The sequence below is a fragment of the Epinephelus moara genome, chromosome 2 (assembly GCF_006386435.1).
Source record: "Epinephelus moara isolate mb chromosome 2, YSFRI_EMoa_1.0, whole genome shotgun sequence".
Classification (NCBI taxonomy): Eukaryota; Metazoa; Chordata; class Actinopteri; order Perciformes; family Serranidae; genus Epinephelus; species Epinephelus moara.
The window spans coordinates 401,279-419,965 of record NC_065507.1 but is presented as its reverse complement, the minus strand read 5'-3'; the positions used below and the strand labels follow the sequence as shown (position 1 = coordinate 419,965).

Sequence of the window (18,687 nt, the reverse complement as noted above, 5' to 3'; positions counted from 1 at the left end):
GCTATCTATATTTGAAACATATATAAATATGTACACAGCTATCTCTATTTGAAACATATGGAAATATTTACACAGCTATCTATATTTGAAACATATGGAAATATTTACACAGCTATCTATATTTGAAACATATGGAAATATGTGCACAGCTATCTATATTTGAAACATGGAAATATGAACACATCTGTACATACTTTCACACACACATCTAAAGCTATTCATACACGTATCTATAATTCATAAATATATCAGATATCTATACGTCTCATTATAACCTATGTATTTATCTAAATACTGATATGTTTGTAAATATTATACATATAATTATCAATACAAAATGTCTGTATATCTGTGAAATATATTTGAAAACCTCTGTATCTTTTTATCCATACACTTATACATCTAAATATCTATACATCTATAAAATATGAATTATCTAAATACGTATACATCTATCTATACTTTATACATATAAATATATCTATACACATTCATCTGTACATACATTTATATATTCATCTAAATATCAAAATATCTGTACATCTATCCTCACGTTCATACATATATGTAAATGTGTTTATAATTACATCAATAATTTATATATCAGTCTACATATCTTGACAAATTATACATGTTTAAATATCTCCATATTTATCAATACATTTATGAATACATATAGCTTAATATCTATAGATAAATTATAAAAACATCTGTTTCTATTCAGACATCTTTTTAGAAATACATCAATAAATCATTTTCTCCATTCATGCATAAATATAAATAAATATACATTTATAATGATCCATCATCACAGTTTTTCATCAGTTTTCCCCGTTAAAAGGTTTTTTGGGGAGTTTTTCCTGATCTGCTGTGAGGGTCATAAGGACAGAGGGATGTCGTATGCTGTAAAGCCCTGTGAGGCAAACTGTGATTTGTGATATTGGGCTTTATAAATAAAATTGATTGATTGATTGATTGATTCTACTCACCTATATATCTATACATTAATACACATACTTAAATATCTAAACATAAACTGTATATGTAAATGTATCCATCTTTATATTTATACACACATTTTTAAATATGTATTATACTGCCCCCTGCTGGACAAACTGGTACAGTCATTCTGCCCTCTGCTGGTCAGACTGGTGAGCTGCACTGAGGTCAGTTTTCAGACAACTGTTGTGTGTGTTTGTTGAACAGAAGCTGATCCTGTAACACACACACACACACACACACACACACACACACACATCACACATCACACACACAGTATTCAGTTTCACTGGTGATACTGGTGTGTATGTACCTGCTGTCTCAGTCTCATGGAGGGACACTGTGGATACAGGACCAGGGCCAGTCAGTACTGCTGTTACTCCAGCATAATAGAGCTAACTGTTACTGGTGTTAGAGTCGGTCCTACATCAGGCTGGTTCCATCAGTGTCAGGAGGAGCAGTAGGACTGTCAGTGGCGTCAGGAGGAGCAGTAGGACTGTCGGTGGCGTCAGGAGGAGCAGTAGGACTGTCGGTGGACTCAGGAGGAGCAGTAGGACTGTCGGTGGACTCAGGAGGAGCAGTAGGACTGTCAGTGGCGTCAGGAAGAGCAGTAGGACTGTCAGTGGTCTCAGGAGGAGCAGTAGGACTGTCGGTGGCGTCAGGAAGAGCAGTAGGACTGTCAGTGGTCTCAGGAGGAGCAGTAGGACTGTCGGTGGCGTCAGGAGGAGCAGTAGGACTGTCGGTGGCGTCAGGAGGAGCAGTAGGACTGTCGGTGGTCTCAGGAGGAGCAGTAGGACTGTCAGTGGCGTCAGGAGGAGCAGTAGGACTGTCAGTGGCGTCAGGAGGAGCAGTAGGACTGTCAGTGGTCTCAGGAGGAGCAGGAAGTAGATGTAGGTGATGACAGACTGCAGGCTGGACTACATCCAACTACTTCAACAGGAAGTTGACAAGAATCCTGACGTAAGTGTTTCCTGTGCACTGTACTGTGACTGATGACAGTAAACAGTGACACCAGTCATCATAACAACACTGTCACTTTGATGGCTGATTGATTATTGATCAGGACTGATGCTGACCTGAATCGACCTGTTCTTGAACCATGTCCACAGATTTGTTTCTACTTGTGTCTGCCATGAACAGTGCGGCCTGTAGGGGGTGCTGGGTGTTAGACAGGTGTGCTCAGGTGTCTCTTCCTCTCCTCAGAGGCTGCTGGATGTGGGGAAGGAGGAGGACCAGGAGGAGGCTCCTCCTCCCTGCAGGCCCCTCCCACAACTCTGCTCCATCCCCAGGAGACTGGTCATCTCCCCGGGCCTCGGAGGGTCGCCGGTCACCCCGCAGCTGACAGAGGTCTGTGTGTCTGTGTGTCCGTCCGTTCCGATGACATCATCATCAGAACACAGTGGGCGGGGACAGTATCAGTTTCAGGTACAAGTTTACAAATGTTCTACTGGGACGAACACTGTGATCCACCTGAGGCCCACCTATCAGGACTGATTGATCGGGGTCTATCAGGGCTGATTGATCAGTATTGATCTATATATCTGTGTCTGTTTGGGTGATCAGAGTCTGAGAAGGATCCTGTTCGGGGGAACGTTTCACGTCTTCAACTACGAGTGGAGGAAATCTGTCTTCCAGTTCAGAGAGCCGAACTCTGAGCTGTCCTACGCTCTGGAGACAGACAGGGTGAGACACACCTGCTGATACAGGTACAGATGATACCTCAACATGTCACCTGTCTGTCTCAGTCTCATCTGCACAGGTGCATGTTTTTCAGGGCGGGGCTCGGGCCATACAGATGGTCGTCCAGGCTCAAATCATCAAACACCTGCTGTTCATCCGGCAGAGCGGCTCAGACAGACAGACGCTGCACAGGCGAGGTCAGACTGATTCTTCATCACGTGATCCTGTTGGACACGTCCAGAGTGAAGACAATACGTCCGACAGGTAACCAGAAGATGATGTAAAACACCTGTAACATGATACGACATCATCTCCAGTTTAATCAACACGAGACACTGATCCAACATCAGACGATCATTCAGGGTCAGAACGGCTCGGTCCTGTGTCAGACACACTAAATAAAGACCTGGACACAAGGGGGACGTATCTGACCGTAATACAATATGTCCCAAACTGTTACTGCAGCAACATCTCAGGTGAGCCCACCTTAAGTTTCAGTTCCTGAAGCAGCACAAGAAGCTCAAACTAAACTTTGTCTCTCTGAAACATGAGCTGCACCATCTGTCTGCAGAAATTCATTCCAAACATTTGTCTCCAAAGCCCCGTCTCCACCAAACCCTTTCAGTCCAGCACCTTTGGAACCAGCAGTAAGCCTTCAGACATGGTACCTAGACCCTCGGTCTGTTCAGACAGTCCTCTTAAATGTGGGCGGGGTTGTTGTCACTCACTGCTCCGTCCAGCACTCGCTGTATTTCCTCATCAGCGGTGACACAGATGGAAGTCTGCACCTGGTTTATCGTCCACAGAACGAGGCTGCACGCCCACATTTTCAGAACAAAATAGAACAGGCTGCAGTGAGAGTCTCTCTCCATGGGATATTTAAAAATAGCAGCTTTGTGCATTTAGTCCTTCTCAGGCAAGCTCAGGGGTTTAGTGTTGCTGTAGCCCACAGGAAGTGAGGATTAGAATATATGACCTTCACATAATCCGCTCCAAATTAATCTATATTTTTAAAGTCATTACTAAAAGTGTGTGTCATATAAAAACTAAAGTGATGGTCAAAGTTGTCACAGTGAAATTTAAGGTGTGCTGATGGATTCACGTCATCAACTCATGCATTGAGTAACATTACAAGTTAACGTTCCACCTTAAAAGTTGCCGGCAGTCGGCCCAGTGAATGAAGTTATTTTTTTCCTTTCATTTTATAGTTGTAGTTTACTGATGTATGAACAGAGGTTACATAAAACCAGAGTGACCGTCCTCTACTGACCAATCAGACTGCAGGGTTTCTAGCTCCACCTTTTAGATAGATAGATAGATAGATAGATAGATAGATAGATAGATAGATAGATAGTTTATTAATTTCCGTAGGGCAATTGTTGTGTCCAGTGGCTAATACACATTCCACCGAGTCCAGGCTCCTGCCCAGCACTGAGCCAGCTTTCCAGATAAGCTTATCCAGCCGTTTCCTGTTCCTCCCCAGCAGACTACAGCATACAGCAGAGCACTCTCCACCACTGACTTGTAAAACATGTACAGCATGTCACGCACACGTTAAGGGACCGCAGCCTGCAAAGGAAGTGGAGTCCAGCCTGTTGTCAAGGTGGACGCCCAGGTACCTGTATGACTCAACCACCTCAATGTCCACTCCCTCAATGCTGACCGGCAGGAGAGGAGTGGGCTTTGACCTATGGAGGTCTATGACCATCTCCTTGGTCTTGGAGGTGTTTAGCACGAGGTGGTTCATGCCACTCCAGTGAGTGAAGGTCCTCACCAGCTCCCTGTATTCGCCTTCCCCATCACTCATGTGCAGGGTGAATAGGAATGGCGCCAGTACTGTCCCCTGCGGAGCCCCAGGGCTGCTCAAGACTGTCTCAGACACACAGTTTTCCAGCCTGACGAACTGTGGTCGGCCCATCAGGTAGTCTGAGACCCATTAGGTGAGGTAGGAGTCTACCCCCATCCCCTCAAGTTTGTTCCGCAGAATGTGGGGTCGGATGGCATTAAATGCACTGGAGAAGTCGAAGAAAACCAGTCTCACATAGCCACTAGACCCATCCAAGTGAGAATGAGCCCTGTGCAGTGTGTAGAGAACTGCGTCCTCCACTCCAATGCGCTCCCGGTAGGCAAACTGGAGGGGGTCTTGGGCGTGTTCCACTTGAGGCCTCAGGTGTCGGAGGATCAGCCTCTCCAGTGTCTTCATTATGTGTGAAGTAAGCCTCCCAGCTAGCTGCGCTGCACAGTCCTTAAGAAGTCTGGGGCACACACCATCCGGCCCCACTGCTTTGCGTGGGCATAGCCTCCTGAGCTCTGCTCGCACCTCATCTACTGCGAGGGTCAGGGGGAGCCTGGCCGCCGCAGGTGGGGGTGCTGCTGACGCTGCCACTGCTCGCCACTACATGCACCAACTCAAGGGGGCGGGGCAACTGTCAATCAGTTTTTAATGTGGCCAATCACTACACAGCAGTGGGAGAAGTCAACATTAGTTAGCACTAGCATCTGTGCATCAACTTCCTGATCATCACAGAGTTAAGTAACTTTAAAGGCAGCTCAGTTTAGAAAGAACCAACGCGAGATGACGTGTTCTTTGTTCAGATTATCAAACTGACTGGCTGACGATGTTAGCTCACATGCTAGCTACGTTAGCTGGAAAGTCCTCTATTTCTGGAGGGACGAGTCTGTCTGTCCAGAGGACGGGGACACAAAACCCCTGTGGAAAAAAAGGACAGAGTCCACGTCTCCACATCCAGGGCTGTGAGGACACTGGAGGAAAGCTGACAGACCCCGCCCACTGACGTCCGGTTCTCTGTCTGGTTCCTTTAACGGAGGAGCAGCTCACAGCCTGGGTCAGCAGGACGCTTGTCATATTTGTCCCCGAGGGTTTCATGTCCCTGTCCTCTGGACAAACGGACGTGTTGCTCCGGATCGTCCATTCTAGCGTTAGCATTGACCCCGACACACTATCAACAGACAGCACTATTTTCATCAACATTTTGAAGTGGAAATAAAAAACTTTTCAGCTAACTTAGCTGACACACTAGCTACTCTAGCTAACATATTAGCTAGCTAGCTAACACTGGCACCCAGAAACAAACATCTATGATCCATCGTCTGTTTGATCATCTAAACACAGAACACGTTTCCTTGTGGAGGTCCTCACGTTATTATGGTCTGTATTGATCCATGATCACAGACTTGATAAAAAGTGTTAGCTACTGTAGCTCGCCAGTACTAATGAGCTATGCTAGCTTTGTAGCTAGCAAGCTAGTACATTAAACCAATGAATACAAACACAAAGCTAACGTTATTTTTTACCATAATCTTCGCCTGTACGACATGAAACTGTCCCTGGACCTGACGGAGGCGTGGCTGTGACACTGCAGCTCTGCAGGTCGATGCTTCTCTGAAACGTCCACGTTTAAATGTCCAGGTTACAACGTCGTGTTAACTGGTTCCAGATAACCTGACTGTGTGTGATGTCACTCCTCTGTGAGGTGTCTGTTATTGTGCCCACTGTCTGTCTCCAGTCTGTGTGTAGGACAGAAGGACCAGGACAGGGCGCTGGCGGCGGCGTTGTCCGACAGCCTCTGGTTGGCCGGCCAGGAGGTCAGCGCCACCGTTACCTTGGTGACCGAAGACTACTGCATCACACCTCACCTGGACTACAAACAGGACAACTTCACAGAGAAGGTACCTGACCATCCTCACAGTGATGTCATCATTACATCATCAGTACTCAGCTCAACTCAACTCAAACTTTATTTATAAAGCACATTTAAAACAACCAAGGTTGACCAAAGTGCTGAACAGGTCAATAGAAATAAACAAGCAAATACAATGAGGTACCTAATAGTATACCACAATAATAACTATAAGATACATAAAATACAATACAATAAAATAAAATACAAGAGTTATAAAATAAGATCAAAATAAGCTAAAATGTTTGGGTGTCCAGCTCAACCTGAGTTAAAAGCCTGAGAGAAGAAGTGGGTTTTAAGAAAAGACTTAAAAACCTCTAGGGTCTGGGCAGACCTAATGTGCAGGGGCAGGCTATTCCAGAGCCTAGGGGCAGCCGCCCCAAAGGCTCTGTCGCCTCTGGTCTTCAGCCTAGTCCTAGGAGTAGCCAGTAATAGCTGACTGGCTGATCTCAAGGCTCTGGAGGGAGCATGAAAGTGCAGGAGTTCGGTTAAATAAGGGGGTGCCAGCCCATTTAGGGCTTTAAAAACAATCAATAAAATCTTAAAATCAATTCTAAAACGCACTGGAAGCCAGTGGAGCGAGGCCAAGATTGGTGTGATGTGATCGTGTTTACGCTTTCCAGTGAGGAGGCGGGCTGCTGCGTTCTGGACAAGCTGTAGACGGTGTAGCAGTGACTGGTCAATACCGACATAAAGCGAGTTACAGTAGTCCAGACGTGAGGTTATAAAAGCATGGATTACCCTCTCTAGATTCTGGGGGGAGAGATAGCCCTTTACTTTAGCTAAAAGCCTGAGTTGATAAAAGCTGGTTTGTATTACTGATCTAACTTGTTTATCGAATTTAAAAGCACTGTCAAAGGTCACACCGAGATTTTTAACAGAGGAACGGATGTTAGGAGTGAAGGGGCCCAGAAAATCAGCAGAGTAATCGGAGGGGTCACATCCAAACATAATGATCTCTGTTTTATCCTCATTGAGATTTAAAAAGTTACTGTCCATCCAGGATTTGACATCTTTTAAACATTCTAGCAGTGGCTGTACAGAATCCTTGCTAATGGATTTAAGGGGCAGATAGATCTGTACATCATCTGCAAAACAGTGAAAAGGTATGTTGTGTTTCTTAAAAATCAACCCTAATGGCAGCATGTACAGCAAGAAGAGGATGGGGCCCAAAATGGAGCCTTGGGGGACACCGCAGGTGAGAGGAGCCGTAGCTGAGTTGAATTCCCCTAAGTTAACTGAGAAGCTCCGATCAGTGAGGTAGGACTGAAACCATAGAAGGGCAGTACCTGTGATACCCACCCACTGTTCCAGGCGAGACAGGAGGATCCTATGATCTACGGTATCAAAGGCTGCTGACAGGTCAAGCAGCACCAGAACAGCAGAGTTACATGAATCAACAGTTGACAAAAGATCGTTAAAAACCCTCAAAAGTGCTGTTTCAGTGCTGTGATGTGGTTTAAAGCCAGACTGGAACTTTTCATACATGTCATGGGCCACTAGGAATGATTGCAGCTGAGTAAAGACCACTTTCTCCAAAACCTTGGACAAAAATGGTAATTTGGAGATTGGTCTGTAGTTTGACAGGAGAGAGGGGTCCAGGTTTTTCTTTTTTATAAGGGGCTGCACTACAGCATGTTTGAGAGCAGCTGGAACACACCCTGAGCTAAGGCAGGTATTTATGACAGCAAGAACAGTGGACCCCACAGTACCAAAAACATCTTTGAAGAGGCGAGAGGGAATGCTGTCAGAGGGACAGTTAGTCGGCCGCAGATGCTTAACTATATCTGATAGTGAGGAGAGAGATACTGGCTCAAACTGGTCAAAGACAGCAGGTAAAGGAGGCACAGTGGGGTCAGGACCAGGGGCAGTGAGAGTGGAAGCAACTGGCCTAAGGGCAGAAATTTTTTCAATAAAAAATTTAAGAAAGCTCTCACAGAGAGTGGGCGATGGCACGACTGGAGAGTTATCGCACGGGTTTACAAGGGAGTTAAAAATGCTGAACAGAACCTGGGGCTTATGACTGTTATTGGAGACAATATTTGATATATACTCCATTTTGGCAGCTTTAACGACTCGCTGGTAGGCTGATAAACATTCACGTAAAGCTTCTTTGGAGACGTGGAGCTTATCTTTTTTCCACTTCCTCTCAGCACGCCGACATGAACGTCTGAGAGAACGTGTGGAGTCATTTAACCATGGCTCAAAAAATGCTTTAGAGCGCTTAAATCTGAAAGGGGCAACAGAGTCCAGGATATCAGTGCATGTAAAATTAAAAACACTTAAAAGCTCTTCGGCATTAAGACCATGATTGACATCCGGAGTGCTAAACATGTTTACGTCGGCATACATGGCAGAGAATTGTGATGCAGTTTGAGGGTTCAACATGCGCAGGCGGCGTGAGGGAGCACGGGTTACAGTCCGCGAACAGGGGACTGAAACGGTAAATAAAACAGGCAGATGGTCAGAAATACATGCTGTTTCACATATCTCATTTACACTCACAGATAACCCATGTGATAGCACAAGATCTAAGGTGTGACCCTTCTCATGAGTCGGGCTGGTCACAGACTGAATGAGATTAAAAGAAGCGATGAGGTTTGAAAAATCACTGACCAGAGGTCTGGATTCACAACACACATGGACATTAAAATCGCCAGAAATTAAAAAGTGGTCATACTTCACAGTAACCTCTGATAGAAAATCGGCAAAGTCATTAATAAAGTCCTTATTAAATTTAGGAGGACGATATACAACTGCAAACATGACAGGAGGGGACAGGTTTAGCTCAAACAGTTGCAGCTCAAAACTGGAATAACTGTCAAATAGAATTTGACGACATTCAAAGCTGGATTTGAACACAGAGGCTAGACCTCCACCTCTGCCGGTGGTCCGAGGGNGGGGACAGGTTTAGCTCAAACAGTTGCAGCTCAAAACTGGAATAACTGTCAAATAGAATTTGACGACATTCAAAGCTGGATTTGAACACAGAGGCTAGACCTCCACCTCTGCCGGTGGTCCGAGGGGAACTGAGAAATAAGCAGTCAGGAGGAAGGAGTTCAGAGAACGGTGTACACTCACCAGCCTGAAGCCAAGTCTCCGTCAGGAGCAGAATATCCAGATCACGAGAGGTGAAAAAGTCTTTTAACAAGAAAGTCTTGTTTGCTAGCGATCTAGCATTAATCAGGGCAATACGGAGAGCAAGCTCCTCAGTGGCTGAAGTGGCTGAAGCTGAGACACAAGCCAGCAGGCGAAGGACCCCATGGTCCACACCACCTCTGCGGGCTCGCAACCGGCGGGGCAGAGCAATGGTCTCTATAGGGAAAATGACCGGTGGAAGTGGCAGTGATAGCTGGGGCCTGTGGGGGGTGGTGGCGGGGGAAATAGTGCTGTGAGCGGTTGGTGTCAGTAGTGGACCGGCATCCTCAAACTTGACATGTGATTGTTCCAGCTGCAGCTGTTCACGTTCAACAAGAAGGACGACATGAAGATGTTCATCCTGGATCATCTGCAGTGTGTGAGTTGCTACACCTCACCTCACCTCACCTCACCTCACCTCCACCCACCTGGTGACACTGCTTCCTCCACCAGTCTTCCTCTTCTCTCCCTCTTTTTCCTCCTCTTTCTCCTTCACCATCCCAAAACAACTCCCTGCTCCTTTGTTCCCACAGGCCACGCCCCCTTCACCTGTGTGCAGCAACACAGCTGATAATGATAATGATAATAATAATAATAATAATAACAATAATAATAATGCATTTTATTAATCAGCACCTTTCAGAGACAGTAATGTATCTATAGATCATGAAGTCAAACAGTTGACTAATAAACAATAAAAGTTAATAAAATAACAAGACAAAAATCATCATGATAAATGTTAGGTATGACGTCATCATCAGTGCAGTCACCACGTGTCTCCATCAAATCAGATCCAAAATGGCAGCTGGTAAAGGTGTGTTTTCAGACGGGATCTGATCAGCTCCTGTTCTTATAGATGACACCTCATCGTCAGTCATTAACATGTCACTGTCTCAGAGACTCACAGGAAGCACTGGCGTGGCGTGAATCAGGAAGTGTTGGTCTGATCATCACAAAACTGCCAGGATGAACCAGATCAGTCAGCAGGGGGCGCCACCTGTTACAAACAAGTAGAACGGCTGTTTGTAAAACATGTCCCCGCAATGTGTCTGCAGTCGATCAATAGGAAGTGAGTGTTTCCACAGAGGGGCGTGGCCTGGTACAGAATGACCATCCGTCTGATTATTTTAACACCTGATGTTTGTCTTTAATGTCTGTGTCCTCACCTGTGGAAGGTCTGACCCCTCAGAGGCTCCGCCCCCTCAGCTTTATCCATCTTACCTCAGTCTGAATCAACGACAACCAGCTAATTCATCAATAACCAATAACCACCTGATCACAGTGATGATGATGATTCTGTGTTTCAGTTTAAAGAGGAAGGAAGTCATGGAGTCATCCTCTTCCTGTACAGCCTCATCTGCTCCCGCACAGTCGACAGGTAACAACAGCGCCCCCACAGGCCACGCCCCTCATCACACACTGACACACAGCTACCTGCTGACATGCCAATAGACTAGAATATTAGCCAGTTAGCTTGCTAACTAGATAGGCTATGCTAACAAGTAAACGTAACTCGCTAATATTCTAGTCTATTAACATGTTTACTTGTTAGCATAACCTACCTAGTTAGCGGGCTAACCTGCTAACCCTGCAGTAGCTCGTAAGGATTTCGTTAAGTGTTTCTGAGGATTTGTTCAGTTTCACCAACATCACTTTGTAAAACGAGCTCAGCTCTGAAGAAGCAGAAATGAATTTTTAAAGAAGCACAGCAGCAGCACACTGATGATGTCAGAGGGCTGTGATTGGCTGATTGCAGCATTGGTCCAGGAACATGTCCTACTATCCTATTGTTAGCACCCCCTGCAGGCTGCTGTGCTAACACAGCCTGAAAACACTGTCAGGACAGACTCAGTATGAAACTACACCTGCAGAGGTTTCTGAGTCTTCATCCGTTCTCTTCTTCCTCACAGGCTGAAGAAGGACCTGGACTCCGCCCCCTCACACCTGCTGCACCTCAGTCTGGGAAACTTTGTCTGCCATCAGGTGAGGACACACACCTGCTCCTACTGTCTCTGTCCTCGGAGGACAATGTTGGCATCATACGTTTCTACAAACCATGAAGACATTTATGTTTCAAACATATTACATCATCTTTTCTATGGTGATGTAGTATCTGCTCTGACATCATCAGCAGGTGGAGGAAATGATGTCACACCTGCAGATGACTGTTCAACCCCAACAAAAACACATGGACCCGTCCCTGTTTGACTGTGAGGACAGTGTTTGTTTTATATTGAGAACCAGAAACTTTAAACCAAACAGGATCTCTTCATGACCGAACCAGGAAGTTCTGGTGTCTAAATTTAAGCACACGTCAACAGCAACACTGCTGAGAACATAAAGAACATTAAACATAATGAATATTAAACATAAAGAACATCGTAACATGACTCATAGAAACGTACCATGCCAACATTTATTCTGCCGATTGCGTTGGTCCTGGTTCTCACTTTGTTCTCTCTTGGTTCTGTCTTAGTTCTCTCCTGCAGTATCTGAGGTTCTCACAGGTCGTTTTCCCTGGTCTGTGTCTGCAGGCTCTGCTGAACCTGTTGCTGACAGGTAAGGCCAGTCCCCACGTCTTTAATGGGACTCTATACTTCGGGGAGGACGGACGTCCTCTGGAGCATCCCCTGCAGGGCGTCCTGTCCCGCAGTGATGTGGGATATTTACACTGGAGCCGAGAGCAGATGGAGACGGGCAGACTACTGCAGGTACCGTCACTCTACTGGGTTCTCCTGGTTCTGTGGTACTGATGGTAACTGCTGGTATTAGTACTGCAGATACTACAAGGACAGAGTTGTCATGCTCCTGTTGAGGTGGACTCATCTGAATCACATTCAGACGAGACGAGACAAGACGAGACAAGACGAGACAAGAAGAGACGAGTCTTTAACCAATCACATTCACACGAGATGAGACGAAGAGAAAATACAAGATGAGACAAGTCTTTAACCAATCACAATCAGACGAGGCGACGACACAACCCTGTCCTCAGTATGTCCCTGTGACCCGGTGTCCTCTGTATGTCCCTGTGACCCGGTGTCCTCTGTCCTCAGTATGTCTCTGTGACACAGTGTCCTCTGTCCTTAGTATGTCCCTGTGAACTGGTGTCCTCTGTCCTTAGTATGTCTCTGTGACACAGTGTCCTCTGTCCTTAGTATGTCCCTGTGACCCGGTGTCCTCTGTCCTCAGTATGTCTCTGTGACACAGTGTCCTCTGTCCTCAGTATGTCCCTGTGAACTGGTGTCCTCTGTCCTCAGGTGGGCAGCATGCTTAAGACACCCCGGTACCCGGTGTGGCTCTGCTGTATCAACAGCAGCTTCTCGGTGGTCTTCAGTCTGGACCGCTCGCTGCTCTCTGATTGGAGGACGGAGCACCTGTTCCACCTGTTCTACTACAATGGACAGACATCCCAGAGGACCATGGCCAGACTGACTGTAGGTGAGGACCTGGGTCTGACTGAGACAGGGTGTCCACCTGTTCTGGTCTCATGTCTGATCCAGACTCTGTGTGCAGATACTCACTTTCACCACTGGGAGGCGTCCTGCAGACCCTCAGACCTGGACCCTGAGAGGAGGTTCCCCTCGCTGGAGATGACCCTCAGGACCAAGTGGGATGGAGCCGTCATCGACTGGGGTGGGACCACACCGTTCTACTGACCACCTGACCTGACAGGAAGCTCCGCCCATCAACATAGAGACCTGCAGAGCTACAGCTGCACCTGATCCAGTCTGGGTCCATCAGAACCAGGTGGATCTGATCCAGTCTGGGTCCCTTAGAACCAGCTGGACCTGATCCAATCTGGGCCCTTTAGAACCAGCTGGATCTGATCCAGTCTAGGTCCATCAGAACCAGCTGGACCTGATCCAGTCTAGGACCCTCAGAACCAGCTGAACCTGATCCAGTCTGGGTCCATCAGAACCAGTTGGTTCTGATCCAGTCTGGGTCCCTTAAATCCAGCAAGACCTAATTCAGTCTGGGTCCCTAGGAGCCAGGTGGATCTTCCCCAGTCTGGGTCTATCAGAACTAACTGGGCCTGGTCCAGTCTGGGTCCACCAGAACCAGCTGGACCTGATCGAGTGTGGGTTTCTTAGTCCCTAGGAACCAGGGGGACCTGATCCAGTCTGGGTCCATCACAACCAGCGAGACCTGATCGAGTGTGGGTTTCTTAGATCCAGCTGGACCTGATTAACTCATTAAACAGTCGTCACCTGATCTTTGGCATTGTGTTTCTTTTTGAGAGATCACTGTGAGACTGAGACACACCGATATCACATCTGACATCAGACTGACATCAGACTGACATCAGACTGACAACAGACTGACATCAGACTGACAACAGACTGACATCAGACTGACATCAGACTGACAACAGACTGACATCAGACTGACAACAGACTGACAACAGACTGACAGACTGACATCAGACTGACATCAGACTGACAGACTGACATCAGACTGACAGACTGACAACAGACTGACATCAGACTGACATCAGACTGACAGACTGACAACAGACTGACAGACTGACAGACTGACATCAGACTGACAGACTGACGACAGACTGACAACAGACTGACATCAGACTGACAACAGACTGACATCAGACTGACATCAGACTGACATCCTGACATCAGACTGACAGACTGACAACAGACTGACATCAGACTGACATCAGACTGACAGAATGACAACAGACTGACAACAGACTGACATCAGACTGACAGACTGACATCAGACTGACAACAGACTGACATCAGACTGACAGACTGACATCAGACTGACAGTATGACATCAGACTGACAGACTGACATCAGACTGACAGAATGACATCAGACTGACATCAGACTGACAGACTGACATCAGACTGACATCAGACTGACAGAATGACATCAGACTGACATCAGACTGACAGAATGACAACAGACTGACATCAGACTGACAGACTGACATCAGACTGACAGAATTACATCAGACTGACATCAGACTGACAGACTGACATCAGACTGACATCAGACTGACAGAATGACATCAGACTGACATCAGACTGACATCAGACTGACAGACTGACATCAGACCAATATCAAACTGACATCAGACTGACAGACTGACATCAGACCAATATCAGACTGACAGCAGACTGACATCAGACAGATATCAGACTGACAGAATGACATCAGACTGACAGAATGACATCAGACCAGTTTATTAATCAATCACAAAAACAACTGACACCAGTTTTATAATTTTAACTTTCTTCTGTAAACTAGAATCATCACATCATGGTTTTTGTCTCCATGAATCAGTCGAGTTACAGTTTCCACCCACGTCTGTAAAAACATGGACGACTCACCCACCAGTTCAGTATCTGACCAAATGTCCCCCCATCTGTTCCTGAACCAGCCGCCGGTGGTTTGACCAGCTGAGAATCAGGTGACATCATCAGACCATTCTGCGTCCAGTTCACACCGCTGACACTTTTCTCTGTAACATTCTAAAACAGTTTCATCTCGTCATGAATCTTTGGTCTGAACTGGACTAAGGTTCAGGTTCAGCTTCCTGATCAGGTCTTAGGCCACAGTACTGATCTGTTATCTGAATCAGGGGTTCTCAAGCAGGGGCCCGGGGACCCTCAGGGGTCCTTGAGGTAGTTCCAGGGTGATCTCCTCAGCTGTAGAGTTCTGATCGAACAAATACCTTTTGAGTCAGAGGTCTCTGAGACCAAATCTTATGAAAGGAGGGTCTGAGACCAGGGACGCACAATAGTATTGGTACGTCATCTGAACCTGACAAGGTGACTTTTCTTATTTAGCACAATGAATGAACATTACAAACATTAAAACCACTGGTGGGTGAAGTGAATAACATTGATCATCTTGTTACAGTGCAATGTTCTGTTGGGAAATCTTGGGTCATGGGATTCATGTGGATGCTACTTGATGCCCTCCACCCGACCAAACACTGCTGTGGGCTAAGTAACCACCCGGTTCCAGACACCACAGGACACCTTCCAGAGGTCCTGTGTCCATGTCTTGACATGTCAGAGACAGGTCCAATCCAGGGAGGCCCCACCATGGATTGGGGGTACCTCTGAAGTACCGGCACGTCCCATGGATGCTCAATCAGATTTCGACCTGGGGTATTGGGAGGCCAGGTTGATGCCTTTAGCTTTCTGACACGTTCCTCAGACCATTCCTGAGCAGTTTCTGCAGTGTAGCATGGTGCATTGTCCTGCTGGGGGGCCACTGGCATGGTCTAGCGCATCAAGTGGCGTCCTCATTTATTTCTGGACCAAAAGTTCCCCAAGAGAACATTGCACTGTAACAATATGATCAATGCGACTCACTTCAGCCACCAGTGGTTCAAATTTTTTGGCTGATTGGTGTATGTATGTATGTATGTATGTATACAAGGCTGACGTTGAGAACCACAGATCTAAACCATCCCGCTCCACTGTAACGAGGTGTACAGGACTCGTCCGTCCGGCCCCGGAGAGCAGAGCAGGACAGTCTTCTTCACGTTGGACCCCAGACGAGTCACGGCAAGGACGTCCAGCAGACAGAGGCACTCGTCCAGGGACAGACAGACAGCGATGAAGTGAGCGTGGAAACGAAGAGGATCACCTGAAGAAGACCAGAGAGACAAGTGATGAACAGAAAGTAACATCACATGATTCTGTTCAATGATCACATGCTCATGCTCCACACTGACCTGGGTACACCAGGAAGTCTCCTCCAAACTTCACCGCTGAGGTCAGGTAGAAGCCCCGCCCCCTCAGGTCTTTGAACACCTGGTACCTGGCACTGCAGCATGACTCGTCCTGTCCTCTGATTGGCCCGTCAGCCTGCAGGAAGGCAAGGGCCTCGGGGCAGTAAGAAAGCCCCGCCCTCGCTGTGCTCAGCTGGACCGCCATCGCTGAGCGAGGGAAGGTGAAGCTGCGGTGCAGGCCCTCCAGGCGGCCCCGCAGGGCCTCGTCTGCAGGCCCAGATCCAGACTCTGAGAGGACCAGAACCAGGACTGTTAGATCGGACGGCAGAGACACAGAGACGACGCCCAGGTGAGTCATTCTCACCTGTGTGTGATGAGGTCATGGCTCGGAGCAGTGCTGACTTCCTGTCCTCCAGAGCGAGGATGCTCTGCTCCTGGTAACTCCTCTCCTGCTCCTCCTGGTGCTGCTGCACCTGCAGACGGAGCTTCGCCCCTCCTCCATACTGTCAAAAACAAATCAAAATCACCTGTGGTCCAGATGCAGCCAATTACAGCCCCTACAGGTGAACTGACAGCGCCCCCTGCTGGTGCTCAGGGTGAACTACATCAAACACTCTGCTGCCATATATAAGGTTAATCTGGTTATCAGTGGTTACCCTGACCTGGTCGGCAGCAGGCGGAGCAGCGGCGGCGGCTGCGGTGCGGCGTTCCCTCAGCAGTCTCTCCTCCTCTGGCAGCAGCAGCAGCGGTCGGCCCAGTCGAGTGTTCTGTCGGGGCGTCCGGGGCAGCGAACCCAGCAGCGCCCCCACCAGGCCCTGAGACCTCACCGACCGCAGGTCCTCCACCCTCCAAAGCAGGGGGGCGGAGTCACACTGAGTAACCACCACTGCGTGAGGCGAGGACGGAGACGAGTCCTCGTCCTCCTGTCTGCTGGGAGACTCATCCATCAGCGCTCTGAGGAGGACGAACACACCCGATCAATACGACTTTATAAAGACGATCAGACGCTGATCAGGACGAACCAATAATCAGATCAATACAGGACCAACTGATCTGATGTCTGGGATCAATACCAGCAGGTGTCTGTGGAGGAGCGATCAATAATCAATTCATTGATCAGTCCGGAAGGAGGAACCGATCAGGACACGTGACTGATTGAACAGGCTGCAGGTGTGTGTGTGTGTGTGTGTGTGTGTGTGTGTGTGTGTGTGTGTGTGTGTGTGTGTGAGACGTAGGTGGTTACCTGTCCGTGACGTGTCTTCAGCTCACACCGTCTGTCTGAGACACCAGTTCATGACCCCGTCACTTAAACCAGTGTCACCAGTAACCGTCAGTATTCGCTGTGAGCTGTCAGCTCTGCTGCTGTGAGCGCACGTGTTTCCTGCTCCTCTCACACGCTGCTCTACGTCACCGCCGTAAACTATGTTTGTAGTTTTTACATTAAGGGTTTAAACTACAACAAACAAACAAACAAACAAACAAACTAATAACCACTGATCGATAATCGATGTGAAGCCGATCAGTCAGAGTTCAGAGAAACAAACGAACCCTCCGCTCCGTCTGTTCACACTGACACAACACAGGCACGCGCCCCGTTCACTTTAACCAGCAGAGATACATGAACGAGCGCACACGGTGGAAACCACGTGTGGCAGAACTGACCAATAGGAGCGCAGATAAGGTTGATTGGCAGCGGGATGGACCAAAGAGAGACCGGAAACTGCTTTCGCTTTGTATCCGGAGGATTTGTTTTTTAATTCACACTTATAATAAGGACAAAATAAATTACATTCATTCACAAATATTGAAAAATAATTAAATGAATATTTTAACTTTATTCACATCATCACTGGTTATTTTATTATGAATAAATCTGCTGGTTTTCTTTACATTTTAAAATTTACATTTACAATAATAAAAGACCATTTTACCTGTCAATGTTTCTGCTTTTCTTTATCCTGAAACATGTGACATAAATCCCATGTATTATTATTATTATTAATAATAATTATGATAATACTGGTCCTGGACAGTCTGGAGACAGCGGCTGAGAGGAGGGTGAAGGACAAAATCTAGACGATCCTTCTCTTCTCTGCACGATGAGCTGTGCCTGATGGGCAGCTCCTTCAGCCACAGCTCGTCCCACCCAGGAGCAGGACTGAACGATTCAGACGCTCCTTTGTGCCCACCGCCATCAGACTGGACAACAGCACTTTGGCTTTAGATACATTCAGCTAGGAATGGACTTAATTTACATCTGGTCAACATGACACGATCTGCCTCCTGTCACTTTATTCATCTGATAGAAATGTGATTTTATTTTTCTCTTCTATCTTTATTCTATTTAATGTCTTTTATTTTTGTCTTGTGCTGCTGTGACATTTGAATTTCCCCTCTGGGGAATCAATAAAGTATATCTTATCTTATTAACTGACTCTAAAGATAATTGATTAAGAAAGTG

The 18,687-nt window shown here is 47.0% G+C and overlaps 2 protein-coding genes and 1 long non-coding RNA gene across 3 annotated transcripts in view; 1 reads left to right on the top strand and 2 right to left on the bottom strand.

The window, feature by feature from the left end:
* LOC126400261 (uncharacterized) overlaps window positions 1–9,896 on the bottom strand; it is a 19,532-nt gene extending 9,636 nt beyond the window's left edge. Inside the window, exon 1 of the long non-coding RNA XR_007570957.1 lies at window positions 9,462–9,896. This is a non-coding gene — a long non-coding RNA (uncharacterized LOC126400261). The remainder of the gene's footprint in view (window positions 1–9,461) is intronic.
* mindy4b (MINDY family member 4B) lies at window positions 690–14,616 on the top strand. The gene is made up of 11 exons (XM_050060801.1): window positions 690–1,959; window positions 2,203–2,346; window positions 2,563–2,682; window positions 2,774–2,943; window positions 6,207–6,369; window positions 9,832–9,897; window positions 10,826–10,896; window positions 11,429–11,501; window positions 12,053–12,229; window positions 12,779–12,959; window positions 13,035–14,616. The coding sequence occupies exons 1-11, from the start codon at window positions 1,897–1,899 to the stop codon at window positions 13,175–13,177; spliced, it is 1,371 nt and encodes a 456-aa protein (XP_049916758.1). The 5' UTR covers window positions 690–1,896; the 3' UTR covers window positions 13,178–14,616.
* Window positions 14,617–14,756: 140 nt separating this feature from the next.
* Window positions 14,757–17,820, bottom strand: tsen34 (TSEN34 tRNA splicing endonuclease subunit). Its single transcript, XM_050060720.1, has 5 exons — window positions 17,470–17,820; window positions 16,889–17,180; window positions 16,591–16,729; window positions 16,230–16,514; window positions 14,757–16,141 (listed from the first exon to the last, which is right to left on the bottom strand). Exons 2-5 carry the CDS (start codon window positions 17,171–17,173, stop codon window positions 15,954–15,956), a joined length of 897 nt encoding a protein of 298 aa, XP_049916677.1. The 5' UTR covers window positions 17,174–17,180; window positions 17,470–17,820; the 3' UTR covers window positions 14,757–15,953.
* Between the last annotated feature and the right edge of the window lie 867 nt (window positions 17,821–18,687).

Excerpts from the sequence above, each read along its gene's own strand:
- mindy4b (XM_050060801.1), top strand. The coding sequence starts at position 1,897 with ATGACAGACTGCAGGCTGGACTACATCCAACTACTTCAACAGGAAGTT. Across the intron at positions 6,370-9,831 it reads AGGACAACTTCACAGAGAAG|CTGCAGCTGTTCACGTTCAA; the intron begins GTACCTGACCAT and ends TGATTGTTCCAG. Across the intron at positions 12,230-12,778 it reads AGACGGGCAGACTACTGCAG|GTGGGCAGCATGCTTAAGAC; the intron begins GTACCGTCACTC and ends CTCTGTCCTCAG.
- tsen34 (XM_050060720.1), bottom strand. The coding sequence starts at position 17,173 with ATGGATGAGTCTCCCAGCAGACAGGAGGACGAGGACTCGTCTCCGTCC. Across the intron at positions 16,730-16,888 it reads CTCCGCCTGCTGCCGACCAG|TATGGAGGAGGGGCGAAGCT; the intron begins GTCAGGGTAACC and ends TGTTTTTGACAG. Across the intron at positions 16,515-16,590 it reads CATGACCTCATCACACACAG|AGTCTGGATCTGGGCCTGCA; the intron begins GTGAGAATGACT and ends TGGTCCTCTCAG.